The sequence below is a fragment of the Lactuca virosa genome, chromosome 3, assembly GCF_052849685.1.
Source record: "Lactuca virosa cultivar CGN04683 chromosome 3, Lactuca_virosa_CGN04683_v6, whole genome shotgun sequence".
Classification (NCBI taxonomy): Eukaryota; Viridiplantae; Streptophyta; class Magnoliopsida; order Asterales; family Asteraceae; genus Lactuca; species Lactuca virosa.
In genome coordinates, this window is record NC_136428.1 from 54,594,174 (window position 1) to 54,612,238 (window position 18,065).

General features: G+C 33.2%; 2 protein-coding genes across 2 annotated transcripts; both read right to left on the reverse strand.

Annotated features, from left to right (window-relative positions):
• Positions 1–6,012: 6,012 nt before the first annotated feature.
• LOC145165728 (sugar transporter ERD6-like 16) lies at positions 6,013–10,030 on the reverse strand. Its single transcript, XM_079084558.1, has 17 exons — positions 9,669–10,030; positions 9,501–9,563; positions 9,298–9,387; positions 8,908–8,967; positions 8,727–8,792; positions 8,537–8,602; positions 8,360–8,435; positions 8,214–8,278; positions 8,035–8,127; positions 7,838–7,918; positions 7,658–7,742; positions 7,524–7,570; positions 7,305–7,367; positions 7,096–7,155; positions 6,754–6,867; positions 6,490–6,604; positions 6,013–6,373 (listed from the first exon to the last, which is right to left on the reverse strand). Exons 1-17 carry the CDS (start codon positions 9,858–9,860, stop codon positions 6,258–6,260), a joined length of 1,452 nt encoding a protein of 483 aa, XP_078940684.1. The 5' UTR covers positions 9,861–10,030; the 3' UTR covers positions 6,013–6,257.
• Positions 10,031–12,761: 2,731 nt separating this feature from the next.
• Positions 12,762–16,364, reverse strand: LOC145165727 (sugar transporter ERD6-like 16). The gene is made up of 16 exons (XM_079084557.1): positions 16,082–16,364; positions 15,939–16,001; positions 15,761–15,850; positions 15,177–15,236; positions 15,008–15,073; positions 14,848–14,913; positions 14,665–14,740; positions 14,521–14,585; positions 14,343–14,435; positions 14,132–14,212; positions 13,947–14,031; positions 13,749–13,858; positions 13,609–13,668; positions 13,400–13,513; positions 13,186–13,300; positions 12,762–13,069 (listed from the first exon to the last, which is right to left on the reverse strand). The coding sequence occupies exons 1-16, from the start codon at positions 16,277–16,279 to the stop codon at positions 12,939–12,941; spliced, it is 1,473 nt and encodes a 490-aa protein (XP_078940683.1). The 5' UTR covers positions 16,280–16,364; the 3' UTR covers positions 12,762–12,938.
• Between the last annotated feature and the right edge of the window lie 1,701 nt (positions 16,365–18,065).

An 18,065-nucleotide genomic window follows, 5' to 3' on the forward strand; every position in this document is an offset into this window, starting at 1 on the left:
TGAAACACAACATAAACTTCACCATGCATTAATACATAACGATTGACATTGTTCACATCCAGTACATTGTTTAAATATTACATATCCATAGCATCAATTGTTTGAGAGTTTTCAAAACATAACATCCTAACATACTTGATATTACCCTGCAACTTACCTGTTACCTGAGAATACAAGTTATTTTGAAAAACGTCGACATATGAAATGTTGGTGAGTTCATAAGCAGGGTTGTGATAAAAATGATTTGTGTAGTTTATAAAACCCAGAAAATCCGATATTTTCTGAAAGGACAATTGTTTATACCAAAGTGTGAAGATCCATAAGTTGGTGCATGAATGATTTCAAAACGTGTATAAATGGGAAGTTTTGTATTATAGTTATAGAAAAATACAAGCGAATGGTGCTGATTTCCTCGAAAAACCCGATGTTTTCCGATAACATAAAATATAATTGTTTTCAAATTGTTATACCGCTACACGAGTGATTTTGATTACTTTTCCTTGATTACTCGGATAGTATTGGATTTATTTAATTATGTGAGTCGTTATAACCATGCATAATAATGACTAGTTCGTCTGTCTTGGCATCCTAATGTACGCCGGAATTGATCTTAAGATTTTGTCACCCTAGACTGGCCGAGTCTAACTATAGCGAACAGCTGAGGTGTGGGGGAGTCACCCCCGTATAGATCTATACACAAACTCTCGCTCTCCTTCTAGGAGACTTTGATTATAACTACAGACTACGAACGACCCTTAGAGGTGTCGCCCGTTATTACTCACTTAATCCAAACGAAATTGATTACTATTGATTAACGACCTGTATTTGTTTACTTGAATTGAAGGTAAGCCTAACAAACGAGGAGAAGAGGATTACAAGGTCCTGCTAATTACGTGTGTTATTTAAGGCTGTTGGTTATACGAAGGACGCATTGGCCCATTTCATATTTGATTTAATTTGGACCTTACTAGCAATGCTAATGGGCCACCAAGGCCCAATAGCATATATATGCCATTGAGGGTCCCTTAAACATGTAATTGGGTCACCGGAGGCCCAATAAACATTTATTATTAGTGTTAGGCCCAAAAGTCATGTCAATGGGCCACGAAGGCCCAATAAGCATGATTAGGATCTTTCAAGCCCAACTATTTGGATATTTACTTGTTTTAGGTATAGTATAATCGTTGGAAAGTTTGATTTAACGATTGTTGTTTTCGTATCGGCACGAGGCCGGTCGGTTGTTTATAACGATATTTGGAATTATACGTATATTCATCTTTCTATTTTCAAGAGTTGTAGTTTGGTATTTTTTACTCAAATATCTTAAAAACGAAATAATTGGTTCAAAATGTTGGTTTGACCTTTTCAGCCCTTCTTTAATAAAAATAACAATTTTAGTCCCTTATTTTGAAAAAGAAACATTTTAGGCCCTTAAACCATTTTCTTGACATTTTTGACCCATAGACTTGTTTAAATGATGATTTTTGTTCCAAATTTACTCTTTGGCAGTTTCAGCCCTTCCAGTAAGGATTTTTTCAGTTAAAACCCAAACTTTTCTCAACTTTTACAATTTTGGCCCAAAATCCAAAAAGTTTACATTTTTGATCATTGTTTGGAAAATAAATCATTTTAACCCCTGAATTGGTTTTGTTTACCCTTTTTATCCCCTGTTTTGAGGAGTTTATCATTTCAATCCCTTGAAAATTATGTTTTTCGCAATTTTGGGCTCAATGGGCCGAAAAACCCAAAAATTGGCCCATTAAGCTACAAATTACATTTCTAGCCCTTTAAAGAGTATGATATTCATAAAAACATTTATTTTTACTGTTTTGACTCTTTTAGTCCTTAAGAAAACCGTGGATGACAACTCTCAACTCAACTTTTAATTGTTTGACAAATTTAGCCCAAAAATGAGTTTTATGTTGCATTTTGTTTATTATGACTTAAGCTAGCAACTTTTCTTGACTTGTTCAATAAAAGCATATTAGATCATGTTTGTTTCCTCTTTTGTGTCATAGATCTCGAGATTTCTTCCCTTTTTGTTACATATTTACCACATAAACACATAAAATCACACATACATACATGAAATCATACATAACATACACATACACATAGATCTACACATTTTACTTGTATTCTCCCCCATAAAACTTGTGAAAACCGAAAATAGAGGGGTATGAACTCACCTTTTCTTGTGGATCTCGGTTTTGAAGAAGAAATGAAAGAAATTGGTGAGATTTTTCGGCCTAGCAAGCTTCTTGGAAGATCTTTGGCTTAGATGTGTTCTAAGAAGCAAGATCACGAATTTTGTATGAGTTAAGGGAGATTTTTGAGGTAATCAAGAAGTTAAAGTATGGATCAAACAACAACTTACCAAGGATTAGTGATATTAAGAAAATATCTTCTTGTAGCCCCTTGTGAATCTCGAAATTTTGGAGGAAAAGTGAAGGAGTTCTAGAGTGAGTTTTGAAGAAACTTTGAAATGGTGATGGGGTATGTGTGTGTTTCGGCCAAATTAAGAGGAGGGGAGAGAAGAGAGTGTGAATTGAGTTGACATGCATGGAAGTATGGGATTTGTGCATGGGTTTCCAATGGACAAATATGAGGTGGCATATAAAAGTCAACTCTTCCCCCCCCCCCATTTTTTGTAGTTGGGCCGAGAGAGGAAGAAGAAAAAAAGAATTTGGGGCCTTTTTGTGCTTAAATCCATATTATGGCCCATTTTGATGATTTTTCGGCCCAATAGGTCTTTAGAGATGGTTCACGGCCCAAAACAATCAAAGTACGAGTTTTATGGCCCAAAAGGGCTAATTAAATTTGTTATGGCCCAATAAGAGTATTTTATTTCATTCTAGGCCCCTTATGGCCCAAAATGTTAAAATCAATGAAAGTGGGTCCAATTAGAGCCCATTTAAGAGTTCTAAGCCCAAAATAGTCAAATTGGAAGCTTATTGGTCCATTAGGCCCAATAAGAAAATCCTAGTCCAAAATGGACTTGAACCGGGATTTTTAGGGTTTCCAACTTTTGTTGACTATTTGAAAGTTTGTATAGGGTATTTGATGGAATTTTTGTTGTCATTGAATAAACACCATACATGTTTTCTAGTTTTAGCCACAATGTCATTCTTTGTTAAGTGTTTTACAAGGTAACAGAATTCCTGGTTGTGACAGTTTCCCCTGGTCTTCACTTGTTTCCTCAAGCCTTTCCCTTCCTCCTTATGGTCACAACTAGCAAGATCCACCAAAAATGCTTTAGCTCTTCTAAAAAACAGCTAGGGTTTGCTTATGGGGAGTTCTGGAAGCATTGGGGACGAAAGGGAGGCTGAATAAGTGGTTTAAATAGGGTGCAAACCCTCATCTAGGGTTTTTGTCCGGACAGCGCCTACTCGCCAAGTCCGGACGCGGACTCGTCGAGTAGGTCATTAAACTTCTGTGTCCAATACGCTCCGACTCGACGAGTTGGACCTCAACTTGCCGAGTCCAAGGCCAAAATGCAAAATACAACAAAATAAATTACATACCAGGAACCGAGTGCTACATATACTCCTTTAATGCATCAACTTAGTAAACTCATACATGCATGTGAATGTATACGTATCTACTAAATTGATAAAACAAAGAAATACAATGATTTATTAAGTTATGTTAAGCATGGAACGGAAAAAAAACGTTTAAGGGTCAAAAAATGAAAAAACGATTTTGGTGTGTGGGTAATCTGTGGATAATCACCCACAGATTTCCCACAAAAATGAAGAGTTTTTCCATTTTTGACCATTTAACGTTGTTGTATTTGTTTTTATCCTTTATAATGTATAATAAATCGATGTATTTCTTTGTTTTATCACCATATTACAAACATACATGCATACATACTTAATACATAAATGTATCTTTTGTTTTATCAACTTATTATTCACATACATATGTACGGGTATGGGTATAAGAAGTTGATGAAACAAATAAATGCATTGATTTTGTAAATTGATATAAATATGAAACGAAAAAACAACGTTGAAGGATCGAAAATGGAAAAACGATTTTGTTTTGTGGGTAATCCGTGACAAATCACCCACGGATTATCCACGGACCAGAATCTTTTTTTCAATTTTTGACCATTAAATGTTGTTATATTCGTCCAATCTTTTACAAAACATAATCAATTGATGTATTGACTTGTTTGTTCAACTTATTTCACAAATAAACTTAAACATACATAAATACTTTTATACATGCGTACATACTTAATATTTCAGTATACTCCATTTTTTCATCAACTTAGTAAACTCATACATTCATGTGTATGATATGTATCTAATAAGTTGAAAAAACAAAGAAATACAATGATTTATTAAGTTATGTTAAGCATGGAATGAAAAATACAACGTTTGAGGGTCGAAAAATAAAAAAAAAAACGATTATGGTATGTGGGTAATCTATGGATAATTACCCACATCTTTCCCACAACAATAAATAATTTTTCCATTTTTGACCATTTAACGATATTGTCTTTGTTTTATCATTTATAATGTTTAATAGATCAATGCATTTCTTTGTTTTATCAACTTATTATACACATATATGCATACATACTTTATAAACTAATATATCATTTATTTTTAAACTTATTATTCACATATATATGTACATGGATGAGTATAATAAGTTGATGAAACAAAAAAATGCATTGATTTAGTAAAACGATAGAAATATGGAACTAAAAAACAACGTTTAAGGAATGAAAATGAAAAAAAACAATGTTTTTATGTGGGTAATCTGTGGAAAATCACTCACGCTTTACCCACAGGCCAGAAGTGTTTCTTCATTTTTCAAAATCTATGGGTAAGCCGTGGGTGATGGCGATATTGTTCCCACGGATTTTCCACAGATTTCTTTCTGTGGGTAATCTGTGTGTAATCCGTGAGAAATACTTTGTAAATTAGGGTTTTTTAAGTCGTGAAAAATCTGTGGCAAATGTGTGGGTAATTACCCAAGGATTTTGTCCGTGGGTAATTTTCGTGGGTGAAGTTCCATTGTGTAGTAGTGTATCAAGGAGTGCATGACAATGGAAAAGAAGGTACACACAGACATAATTACTATGTCATTAAAAGTGACTTAACGTATATTATATATTTAAGTGTGGTTTTTTTGTGTCTAACCTTTCATCACTAATATCTAGATAATAATATCATCATTTTCTTTAGTCTTTACACCTCTCTTTTCCTTATACTTTCTTCACATTTCAATAAAAAAAAGTTTATGGCTATATATCTGGAGTCAAAAGAAAAAGATGATGCAATTTCAATTAGCTTGTTACAGTTTGTTGATTTAGGATCATTATGTATTTTTGTTTTATACTACAATACACAATCTTAGACTATTTTTCATAATTTTCTAAATACCTTAATAACTTTTATTCTGAGATAGAACTCTATTAACACCTTGATTTCTCTTTAAATGATGATACTCGCCACCAATATATATATATATATATATATATATATATATATATATATATATATATATATATATTCTTCGAAGCATCCATTTTTTTGGTCTGTCGTACTTTACTATATCATGACACTTTAATAAATAGTGCTTATACATAATAAGAAAAAAAATGATGTGGTCATTCTAAATATCATACTTGTATGTAATAAGAAAAAGACGATGTTGTAATTCTAAATGAAGATTAATTAAGATATGGTAGATGAGGTTTTGGTGAAAGTACACATTGTTTACAAAGAAGTATTTGTTGTAAGGTATCCGTCTATATGCTTATACTAATAGTAGAATATGTTATTTATAGGTTCTCCATTTGTGTGAACATTAATTCCTACATATTTGAACATTTAATCATATTATTTTAGTTGCATAATCTTATTCTTGCGCAAACATGCCTAGTGTCACATAATCCAAACTTCCTTGAAACAGGCAACCAAATCTAAAAAAGAGTACCAAATTGGAACACCGTTTTCTATTATGTATTGGAAAATATTTTCATTCCTCCAAAAAAAACCAGTATAGGTAATTTCAGTACAAGTCGATAAGCAATCATGCTCTAATATCACTACAACAAAACATACCAAAAGAAACATACAAAAAATATATAACTAATTAACATATAAAAATGAATAATGAAAAATACCAAACCAAAAATTGACTAAAGCAGCCCGTATTCGTCTATTAGATGTTACATTCTTGAATATCGGCCTCCGACTATTATGCCTTTTCTTTTAAACGGGAAATAACAAGAATTACGAGTTGATAGTTGCTTGAATTTCTTCCAAGCTTTTTCCTTTGGTTTCTGGCACCATTTTCACTACAAACACAATGGTAATAATACCAAATCCCGAAAACAACCAAAAGGTACCTACACCAACACACAAATGCAACAAAATTCTTTAGACCATGAATTGAAATTCTAACTATTACACTAAATTAATCTGCAGGATTGATTGTGAATATATGTATATAAGTAGTGCGTACCCTCAGGACTCCAGTTGATGAGGAAGTTGAAACTGTAAGAAACCACCCACGCACCCAACCAATTCACTAGCACAACAAGACTCCCTGCTGCGCCTTTTATGTGCAAGGGGAATATCTAAAATTTGAAACCAAAATACAAAAGGCATGCACCCGTTTGTTAAATGAAACTAGGATGGATGCTATAATATAATATCATAAACAAATAAATAAACAAAAGTATATATATGTTGCTATTACTTAAGTAACTAAATTTTGAAAGGTTACCTCGGACATGATCAGCCAAGGTACTGCTCCCATTCCTATTGAAAAGGATGCTATGAATACCAGAACACCAGAGGCAGCCAGAAGGGGAGCCCATCCATCGAACATGGCTTGGCCCTGGATTAATCAAACACTCTGATTTTTTTAGCATACCAAGAAATAACAATATACTTTAATTTATTTGTTTATGATATATAGCATCTTACTTTCATTTCTTTCTATTACAATGTTGTAATAGGAAGAAATGAATGTAGGAATTAGGATGCTATATATAACAAACATATAAATAAAAGTATGTTGCTATTTCTTGCAAATATATAACCCATTTAAGCAACGAGCATGAACCATGAAGTAAAATGCAGTTCCCGTAAGAAAAACGCCTAGACATGTCCCGCATGAAGAAACCTGATAGAAAAAAAAATGTTACGTTTTGCAATATTTATAACCAAATGCATCACAAAAACGACTTAAAAGTTGACTTTTGAGAGTCAAACGGGTACAAATTTTAATTAGTTGAAAGGTAATCTGTAAAGGGTTATCTGCTCTGTACTTACCAGAAGGAGAATCCTTCTTCCTGATATGTCCAGCAAGATCATGCCAACAATTGTGATAGGAATCTGGATTTAACAATTAATAATATATTAACACGATATAAAAGATATAAAACCAAGAAAAAATTAGGGCTTAATGGGAAAGACTACTTATTCTCTAATCTCTATTAAGTCTCGTTCTTTCTGCATTAAGTTAAAAAGAAACACTGGTGTATATCTTACCTGAATCAAGGCATAAGCAATGGTTCCAGATTTCCCTGAGGCAAATCCTGTGGATAAAAAGTGATCACAAAATCATTAAACTAAGCAGTTAATGATCATAAGTTCCAAATTAAGTAGTAATTTGGGTTAATTACCAGCAGTTTTAAAGATTTCACTTGCATAGAATCCGATTCCATTTATTCCACACCATTGTTGGCATACCATTAATCCAACACCAATCTAAAACATGCATAAACCAAAAAAAAAAATCCAATTGAATAAAATTTACAATTCATCAAGTAATTAAAGAAAAAAGAAAAATGTCCTTTGCTTACAATAACCGGTTTTATGTATCTGGCATCAAACAAATCCAGTACTCCAGCTTGAGGAAGTTTTTGAAGATTAATTATAGTTTCCTATATAAAACAAAAACCAATGAAACAAAGAAAGAATTCGTCTTTTTGGTAAGACCAGAGTTAATTATATATCAGTTTTGCTTTGAACAAAATGTAGCAGAAAACTACAATCATACATGTATCTCTTCCGCTTCAGCAGAAATGTTTGCTTTTGCACCACGGAGTTGGCGTAAAGAAGATTGAAATTCTACTTCACGTCCGACTTTAGCCTAAAATAATACTATATAATTATCATCTCCTACACTACTATTAAAAAAAAAAAAAACCCTAATTTTTCCAAGTTGTAAGAACGTACGAGCCATCTTGGGGATTCTGGGATAAACATTAGGCCAATCACCAGAAGAACAGGGGGAACGATTCCTGCAAATCATATATTCAACCACCCGTAAGTTTTTGGATTCGTGGTTACACTTTTTTTAGTACTTTTACTGTTTTACATACCGATTAAAGCTAAAGATCTCCATGTAACAACTGTTCCCACCAAAAACGATATTGATGAACCAGTTACAATCATGAGCTGCATAAATTGATTAGCAGAAAAATATGAAGTACTGATACTAACTGAGCTCCATGCTTATTCGTGAAAAAAATTATGGAAATTTAAGGGTTTTAATTAACCTGATTGATGGTTGTTAGCCCTCCACGAAGCTCTTTTGGCGATATCTCAGCGATATATATTGGGACCTATACATATGTGTGTTAATCAACAGTTTAATTTTGATATGTTTGTGAATTGTGCAAATTAGTTTGTGGAGTTAATATATAGCGCTTATTTCAAGTTTGAATGTAATTTTGGCAATTTAATTACCACATAAGAGAAAATTCCTATTCCATATCCAGTGAAGAACCTTCCTGTATCAAGCGAAATAGCTCCCTGAAGTAAGAAAATAAAATAACATTAAAAATGCATGGTTGGTTTGATATGATGTTGCAATTTGCAAATTAATTAATAAACTTAGTTATTATTATGATAATTGTGATTTAATTACCATGGCAAAATAGATTGCAAGCCATCCTGCTACGCAAAACACGGAGGACAATGCCATTGCCTGCATGTGGTGTGTTTTCATCATCATCATCATCGGTCAGTAGATAATTAATTAAACACAAGTGTCAGGCAACATGAATCTGAATATATGTCGCAGGTTGTACTTCATGCAAATATAGTTGTACAATACCATCACATGTATATGACAGTCATGTGCATGTGTACATGCACATGATAATACTATATTAAAAGGCCGTTCGCGTCAATATGCATGCATGGGGCAAGATCATTCTTGAAACTTGAAGAAAACAAAACAAATTGAAAATCGAAACACAGAAGCTAGAGACAAATCAGTGAAGCACTCTTTATACAAAAATGTCATAATTCATACCCCTTTTCGACCAATTGTGTCTGCAATTCTACCGCTGGTGACTGCTCCAATCATTGCACTGATGGTTACTATCGACCCGAAAAGGGCATACTGCATGAATTCATGATACGATATTCAACGATTAATTATAGAATCTATCACAATTCACAATCAGAAAACGATCAGTAATTGAGATCAATCGATGAAGAACAATAACGATTTACCTGAGCAACCGATAAATTTAAATCAATGCTGAGAGCGGCTTGAGTAGGAGCAGTGTATCCCACCTGCACAAGCACAACGATTTCAAAATCCACCAAAACAAAACCCTCGTTCTTCTTCGCAGATTCAATTCAAAATCAAATTCAAACAAATTGTTTTGATCAACTTACACACGTTCCGAATTCGAGAGAGCCACACACCGCAACAGCCGTGCTTAGAAGAACCATCGCGATTGAGCCTGCAGCATTTTGATCGGTTTGTTTAGAACGATGGACGCCTTTTGAACTATCGTCTATAAAAGGCTCCGCCAATTTTTCAAGCCCTTTTTTATCCCCTCTCTCAACGTCTCTATGCGTCGCCATATAATTAGTTTGTGTGGATTTCGCCCAAATGGGGACAATGAAAACAGGCCTAGATTATTATATATGGGGAAGAAAAGAGGTAATGATTATGGTGGCGATAGGAGAATGACGATTTTATAATGAGAATGATGAAAACTTCAGAAACACCACAACATTGCCTCATGCATCCATCAATGGCACAAAACAAAACAAATAATGGGTGGGATGAATTTACGCTGAAATTCATGAAATTTTGTTCGTTTTTGAACCGTCTACACATAAAACATTTTTTTTAAGTACTCGGTCTTTCCATGTCCATAATATCTCTGACCAAACACGTTCCAAATTTAAACATATTTTAAGTAAATTATAAATTTCATCCATAAATGTGCTTGTTTTTGGTCTATGCATAAGAGTGATCATGATTTTGATCATTTGAGTTGAAGAAAATTGATAAACCATATTCTTTGAGCTGCATATGCGGAAATCTGCCCCAAGCCCTGTTTATGATTCATGTTTTTTTTTTGGACATGTCATGATTTGAACCACTAGAACTCCTACTTAAATTTCACACTTCAACAAGTAGTCTCCATCGCTCATGGTTAATCAAATTGTTGGTGATTTTAGTGTTACTAGATTTTTTAGGAAGTGCAGAGTGCACACTTGTATAAAACGAATTTGATATTGGTTCGACCAAAATGACAGGTGGGTCCTAGGGGCAACAGCCCTAGTGGAGTCCAAGGGACAGCATCGGCCTTAGCAGGTTCAAGATCTTGAATACTTTATTAGTTATAACAACTTTTTTCGGTTTTAAGCTAAAAAGTTGTTTAAATCTAATACTAAGACAAGAGGGTAGGGGTGAGCGCGGTGCGGTTCGCTGCGGTTATTAGCCAAAACTTCACCATTAACCGCAAATGCGGTTAATCCATTTTCAAAACCGCATGGTGCGGTTATTTTTGCGGTGCGGTTAAGCGATTATTTTTGCGGTGCGGTTTTGTTTTTTCTGTGTTGCGGTTATTAACTGCATGGATTTGATGCAGTTATTTTGTGTGGTTTTTAACCACAGTTTAGAGCTCAAATAGTTTTAAAAGTTCAAACATATTACTTGTAATAATTAAAAAAAATAAGGTATAAGACAATTAACTATTTAACTTAAACCACAAACAACTAATATCTTAAAAACGTCAAATCAATAGTAATTAACAATAAATATCTTAAAATTGTCTAATTACATCATTTTTCAAAGTTAAACATAAGAAAAAACTAACACTTTTGTCTTCTAGTATTTTATCCGTTTTTCATTCATTAAACTTGTATTATTTTTAATATTTAATAAACTAATACTTGATAATAAAAAATTGTGTATAATATATGCGGTGCGGTGCGGTTTTTTTGCGGTTTTTGAAAACTAATAACCGCACCGCACCGCAAATTTGCGGTTTTTGAAAAACAGAGAACCTCACCATCGGTTTTTATTGCGGTTGCAGTTTTTACGGTTAATTTTAGATACAGTGCGGTTTTTGCTTACCCTTACTAGAGGGTGTATTCATCCCTAGATCTTTCACCTCTCATTTTTACTTTGTTACCTAGGTGCCTTCATATTTTCCCCCAATATTCTCTCACTCTTTAAACCTAGAAAATAGTCATCTCCTACTTCCTCTAACTTTATTTTCTTTTTATTTTAAATAAAATTAAGATACTATAATTTAATAAAAAATAAAATTAATAATAAAATCTTAATAAACACAAAATAAAAAATTGGAAATGTTTCATTACTTGAAAAAAAGCACATAATTAAAATAAAAACAAGGAACTAAAATATAACACAAATCAAAATAAAAACAAAACTGATAAAATATAATATGAAAACAAGCCTAGACGATATATTTTTCCTAATGTCGGCCTTCAACATTAAAACCATTTGGAGTTCGTCTCCTAAAAAATGGTCACTGTTTGGCCTCAAAAACTTCATATCTTTGATGTGTTGTTTATCACGTGTCTTTTGCTTTTCTTCACATGATTTTTCCTGTTTTGGCCGATTTGCTTTTCTCAAATGCTAAACATTCGCTAAAATTCAAATTGTATTGTTCGAAGCTAGTTGTCATTTTCTGCATTTCCTATGCTTGACTGAATCCTGATGCATTTGAAGAACTCATGGCTTATACTTTCCAAGCCTCACCATATTTGAATGGTCTTCCCTTTGGTCTTCACAAAATAAATCATACACCTCGCTGAGAATTTCTTCATCACTTTGTCCATTTTTCATTTTACTTTTTAGGTTGTTGTACAACCTGTGTTCACCTGTGTGATATTCTTGTTCACATGCGTGATATTCTTGTCCATCTCCTGAAATTTTGTTCTCAATTGGTGTTTTGTACGGTACTCACCAAGACCTGTTTCATCGTCAAATCGTTCGGTAACACATAGTAAAAAAATGATATGCCGATTATGAATTTTCGATCTCTGTATCCTCGGATATATCGACCCATGATTTTGCCAACATAAAGTATTCCTTTGGTGTCTGCGGTTTAGGGGATGCCTTTCCTTTTTTTTGTCGCCGACAGGGGGTTGATTCTCGAAGATTTCTTCGGGTGGCGGAGGTTGAGTTTTCGATAAGAAGTTGTTATCCGGCTCGTCGGGGGTTTGGATTTGTGGCTCGGTGGGGGTTAAACTTTTTGTGGGGCTTGATGGGGTTGGGTTCACGGAACATGATTAAAAAAAATAATTTTAATTGGTGTGATTGAACTAGTAGCATGAGATTTCCCTCGACCCGATTTTGGAATCCATATTGTTATAAAAATAAATGAATGGGAGAAAATATAAAAGGTGGTGTGAGATTAAAGATTAGAAAGAGTTGATATGTTATAGAGTGGTGAAATAGTTTTTAGAAAATCAAAGAAAAAAAAAACAGAACAATTCAAATATACGTAACTGACTAAAATTTTATATATAAAATTGAATAACGATTAATGAAATAGATTACTGGCTCAACTACACAAAACTGAAAACAACTAATAATACATTTTAAAATATCTACCTATGAGCTATGACTACAAGTACAAGAACCTTTTCTGATACGACAAATAACTAACAACACTATCATTTGGAGTTGGAGTTGGAGTTGATCGACGCTTGAATTTCTTCTAAGCTTTTCCCTTTCGTTTCAGGAACTAATTTTGCTACAAATACAACCGTAAGAATACAAAACCCCGAGAACAACCAAAATGTACCTACAATAAAACGTGACCAAATTCTTCATTAGATTAATACAGAAAAACGAAAAACTTGACTAATTAATTAATACAGCTGCCAGCTGGATGGTGAATAATGAATTCTGAATACATACCCGCAGGACTCCAGTTGATGAGAAAGTTAAAACTATACGAAACCACCCACGCACCCAACCAATTCACCAGCACCACCACACTCCCTGCCGCCCCTTTTATATGCAGCGGGAATATCTATGTCAACAAAAAACAACAACAACCCATTAATCATACTGCTGTTTACTACAAAAGGGTTATTCTTCCAGCGGGAATATCTAGGTTTTTGATGGTTACCTCGGACATGATCAACCAAGGTACTGCTCCCATTCCGATTGAAAATGATGCTATGAATAAAAGAACACCCGAAACTGCAAGAAGTGGGACCCATTCGAGGAAAATGGCTTGGCCCTGTTTTGGGATACTAAAATTAGTCGTTGATGGTTTACAAAATATGAAGGAAAAATATTCATATTTGATTATTTGGGTTATAAACTAATAAGGACCTTGAGAAAAAACGAAGTTCCAGCAAGGAAACACCCTAGAAATGTCCCGGATGAAGATACCTGAAGAATATGAGGAGAAGAAAAACTGTTAATTATATTATGTCAAAAAGAAATGTCTCGATTAAGTCAAAAAAGGTTACCAGAAGAAGAGCCCTTCTTCCAGATTTGTCCATTAAGACCACACCAAGCATTGTTACAGGAATCTGTATTAAGGCATATGCGATGGTTCCAGCTTTTCCCGATGAAAGCCCTGTTGTTGTTCATAACAATTTCAAACCTAATTATTAACTGAACCTATAAATAATCGAGAATCTTTGTGTATAAAAATTTAAAAATACCAGCAGTTTCAAAGGTTTCGCTTGCATAGAATCCGATTCCATTGATTCCTCCAGATTGCTGACATACCATCAATCCGACACCAATCTAAACCACAAATGAAAAGCAAGTTACATATAGTTATATACCCTTTATTATAATATCCTAAATTCCAATTCATCAAGAAAAGAAAATGTTTCATGCTTACAATAACGGCTTTAATGTATTTGGCATCGAATAAATCCAGTAGTCTGACTTTAGGAAGGCTTTGAAGAGTGAGTATACTTTCCTATAAAAAGAAACAAGCAAAAAGTTAGCAACTTTTCACTTTTCGGTGTAATTCTTTGCACAAAATTTTGTCTGAAATTGCACTTCAAACACACCCTTGTGAGAATATAGCAGAAAAATTATTACTATACATGTATCTCATCGGCTTCAGCAGAAACATTTGCTTTTGCACCACGAAGTTTGCGTAAAGAATATTCGGATTCCACTTGACGTCCCACCTTTGCCTAACATTTATATATATTATTGATTATTATTATTATTAGCTCTAATTGTACAAAAACTCATAATTTTAAAGTAGTTCAAGCATACCAGCCATCTAGGGGACTCTGGGATAAATAGTAGACCAACAAGCAAAAGCATACAGGGAACGAGTCCTGGAAATCAAACACAAAAAGATTTTATATTAATTTTCACAAAAAAAAATGTTAGTTTTTCAATACTTGTTGTACATACCAGTTAAAGCTAAAGTTCTCCATGAAACTACTGTTCCCAACAAGAATGATATTGATGAACCAGTAACAATCATGAGCTGCATGAATTAATTAACAAAAAAAAAAAAAAAAATTCAAGTTATACAACTCCATGTTCATGGAAATTTTGCAAAAAAGTGGAGAAATTTATTCATTTCAAGTATACCTGATTGAGGGTGGTGAGCCCTCCACGAAGATCTTTTGGTGCTATCTCCGCGATATATATTGGAACCTATGAATCAAAGACAAGTTTAAAACATTTGTACAAATTGTGATGTTAATAAATAATAGTGTATCAAATTTGAATAATTTTTTTGGTAATTTACCACAAATGAGAAAACTCCTATGCCATATCCCGTGAAGAATCGGCCCATATCAAGCAAAAGAGCCCCCTACATCAAACACAAGTAATAGTATAAAATAACATTAAAAAAATATGTCGAATGGTTGTTTTGACTTTTGAGGTGGAAAAATAGGGTTTTGTTTGTAATTTACCATGGAGACAAAGATTGCAAGCCATCCTGCTATGCAGAAAACCGCGGATAATGCCATTGCCTGTTTTCATCAATAAAAATATAAAATAAACACGTGTTTCAGGCCGTACTTCATGCACATATGCACATGTTTATGACACTCATGTGTACATGATCAACTATAAAATCACATTTGTGTAATATAAAAAGGTTCATGATTTTTTATATCGGAATTGACCATCTGAAAAACCGATCATAGGCATAAGACAAGACTAATTTATTATATTGTATGGAGAAAAATCATTATTGAAATTGAAGAAACAAGATCCGCTGAAAATCTTTAAAGAGTATAATATAACAAGATTCGTGATTTTTTAATTTGGAATTGACCAGAAGTTTTATAACCTAAAGTTTCTTCAAATTAGGAGAAATTACAGTGTGAAATTTGGTCAAACAGAGGTTCCAAATAGTCTTTTATAAATATTGTATCGCTTTATATGTTCTTTGATCTTCTTTTTGTCATGTAGCATAAAGCAAAAAAGAAAAAAGAAAAAAAAAATAGCAATAGGCTAAAAAGTATAAACACAAATTTGTGAAATCTCATACCCCTTTTCTACCGATTGTGTCTGCAATTCTGCCACTTGTGATTGCTCCAATCATGGCACCGATGGTTACAATGGAGCCAAAAAGGGAATACTACAAAAAGCGAACACATTATTCAACAATCTCTTTAATTATAAATCCCAAAAAAACAGGAAGAATCGACGAAGAACAAATAATCAACCTCAGCAACCGATAAATTCAAATCCATGCTGATAGCAGATTGAGTAGGAGCAGAATATCCCACCTTCAAAACAATTTCAAAAAATCAGCCAAACAAAACCCTTATTTCCAAACACCTAATCGAGTAGATTACTTTCAACTTACACACGATCCGAATTCGAGAGACCCACAAACGGCAACAGCAGTGCTTAGAAGCACCATACCGATTGAATGATTCTGATCGATTTCTTCTTCTTCAGAACCCTTCACATTTTTCGAACTATTGTCGAGAAAAGGTTCCACCAAATCTTCTAGCCCTTTGTTATCCCCTTTCTCAATGTCTCTGTGCTCCGTAATCGCCATTGCTTAACAGAGCAGGAGACGAAGAGGGGAGATATTTGTATTTGTGTATGAATTGGCCCCAATTGGGCGCAACAGAAGCAGGAGATATTTATAGGGAAGAGGCAATGATTAGGGTGGCGATATAAAACGACAATTTATGAGGAATGCATGTGAGAAGGAAGAACTGAAGAAGATGGAGACGCCATGTGAGATGAAGCTGTATCTGACGTGGTTTTACGTGTCCGCCCGCTTCTCTCACCAATAAGGCCATTGTTTCCCTTTGTCACTTGTTTTTCTTGATTCAAAGTTTCGAACTATCCTTGGATTTTTGTTGTCAACTTGTCATCATCTTTAATCGGGTTCAAGATAATTAAAACATTTTCCTAATCTTAAAAGATATTAATTTTTGAGTTATTCAAATAAATATGCTTTCCGTACTATTATTTTTTATTTACAAATGATTTAATTTTACTCTTATTAAAAATATCTTAGAAAAATTAATCATTAATTAAAAGATCTTATTGAATTATGTACTAAATAGAATATAATATTTTAGATAAGTAGTGTGATATTGAGAAATATTTAAACATGTTATTATCTATATATCTTTTTTTAAACCGACTAATTTTATTATTTTACTTTCAACTATTGATATTTTTTACTTTGATAATCTTCGATTTTGATTGATGATACCTAGGGGTGTTCAAAAATATCCGTATCCGAAATTCCGATCTGAAATTCCGAATCCGAATTATCCGAAAAACCGGATATCCGAATTTTCGGATATATTATCTATATATCTTTTTTTAAACCGACTAATTTTATTATTTTACTTTCAACTATTGATATTTTTACTTTGATAATCTTTGATTTTGATTGATGATACCTAGGGGTGTTCAAAATATCCGTATCCGAAATTCCGAATCCGAGTTGTCCGAAAAATCGGATATCCGAATTTTCGGATATCCGAAATTTCGGATATCCGATTTTTCGGAATCGGAATTGGATAGTGTTTTTCAGATTTTTCGGATATCCGAAAATTTTGATTTTAGTTTATACATTATTTGTTATTTTTATCACATATGTCTTATAATTTGAATGTTAGTAACTAAAACATATTCATGATACCCTTAAGTAAATACATATATTACTTAATATGTCTTTCTAATTTAAAAATACGTCTTTCTAATATAAAACCTTTCAAATTTGAACAAAATTTTAAATTTTCGGATATTCGTTTTGGTATCCGAATCCGTATCCGAAATTTCGGATACGAAATCGGATACCAAAAATCAACTATCCGAAATTTCGGATATCCGAAATTCGGATATCCGGTTATGAACACCCCTAATGATACCAATACACCAACAACTAATATCCTACGACAAATGCTTTTTGACGTTATTATATTTATATATGAAGCTCAATTACATATTTAGATGTAAACAATTGAGTAAATTACTCCAATAATTCTTATCGTTTGGGTTAGTATGTTTAACTTTCCTTTTTTAAATTGGGTGGTCTTTTGATTTGGTTTTGTTTGGCTTTTTGCTTTTAATCAATGTTAAAAGACTTGATTTGCTCTTGCTTTTTTTTTTATATATTTTATACACAAAATTTCGGTCATGTGGTTTTCTATGATCTAAGCTTTAGTCCCTGACATTAAAAAAAACTTTATGGGTGGTTTTCTATAATCTAGGCTTTAGTCTCCGACTTTAAATGACTTTAAAAAACTTTATGGAAAATATTTGTGGTTTTATTTCTATAGAGTTTGATCTCTTACCCGCATATATATTTTTCATTTCTT

Excerpts from the sequence above, each read along its gene's own strand:
- LOC145165728 (XM_079084558.1), bottom strand. The coding sequence starts at position 9,860 with ATGGCGACGCATAGAGACGTTGAGAGAGGGGATAAAAAAGGGCTTGAA. Across the intron at positions 8,793-8,907 it reads TTGCAATCTATTTTGCCATG|GGAGCTATTTCGCTTGATAC; the intron begins GTAATTAAATCA and ends TTCTTACTTCAG. Across the intron at positions 8,279-8,359 it reads GAGATCTTTAGCTTTAATCG|GAATCGTTCCCCCTGTTCTT; the intron begins GTATGTAAAACA and ends TATGATTTGCAG.
- LOC145165727 (XM_079084557.1), bottom strand. The coding sequence starts at position 16,279 with ATGGCGATTACGGAGCACAGAGACATTGAGAAAGGGGATAACAAAGGG. Across the intron at positions 13,301-13,399 it reads CTTGGTTGATCATGTCCGAG|ATATTCCCGCTGCATATAAA; the intron begins GTAACCATCAAA and ends TTGTTGACATAG. Across the intron at positions 13,070-13,185 it reads CATCAACTGGAGTCCTGCGG|GTACATTTTGGTTGTTCTCG; the intron begins GTATGTATTCAG and ends GTTTTATTGTAG.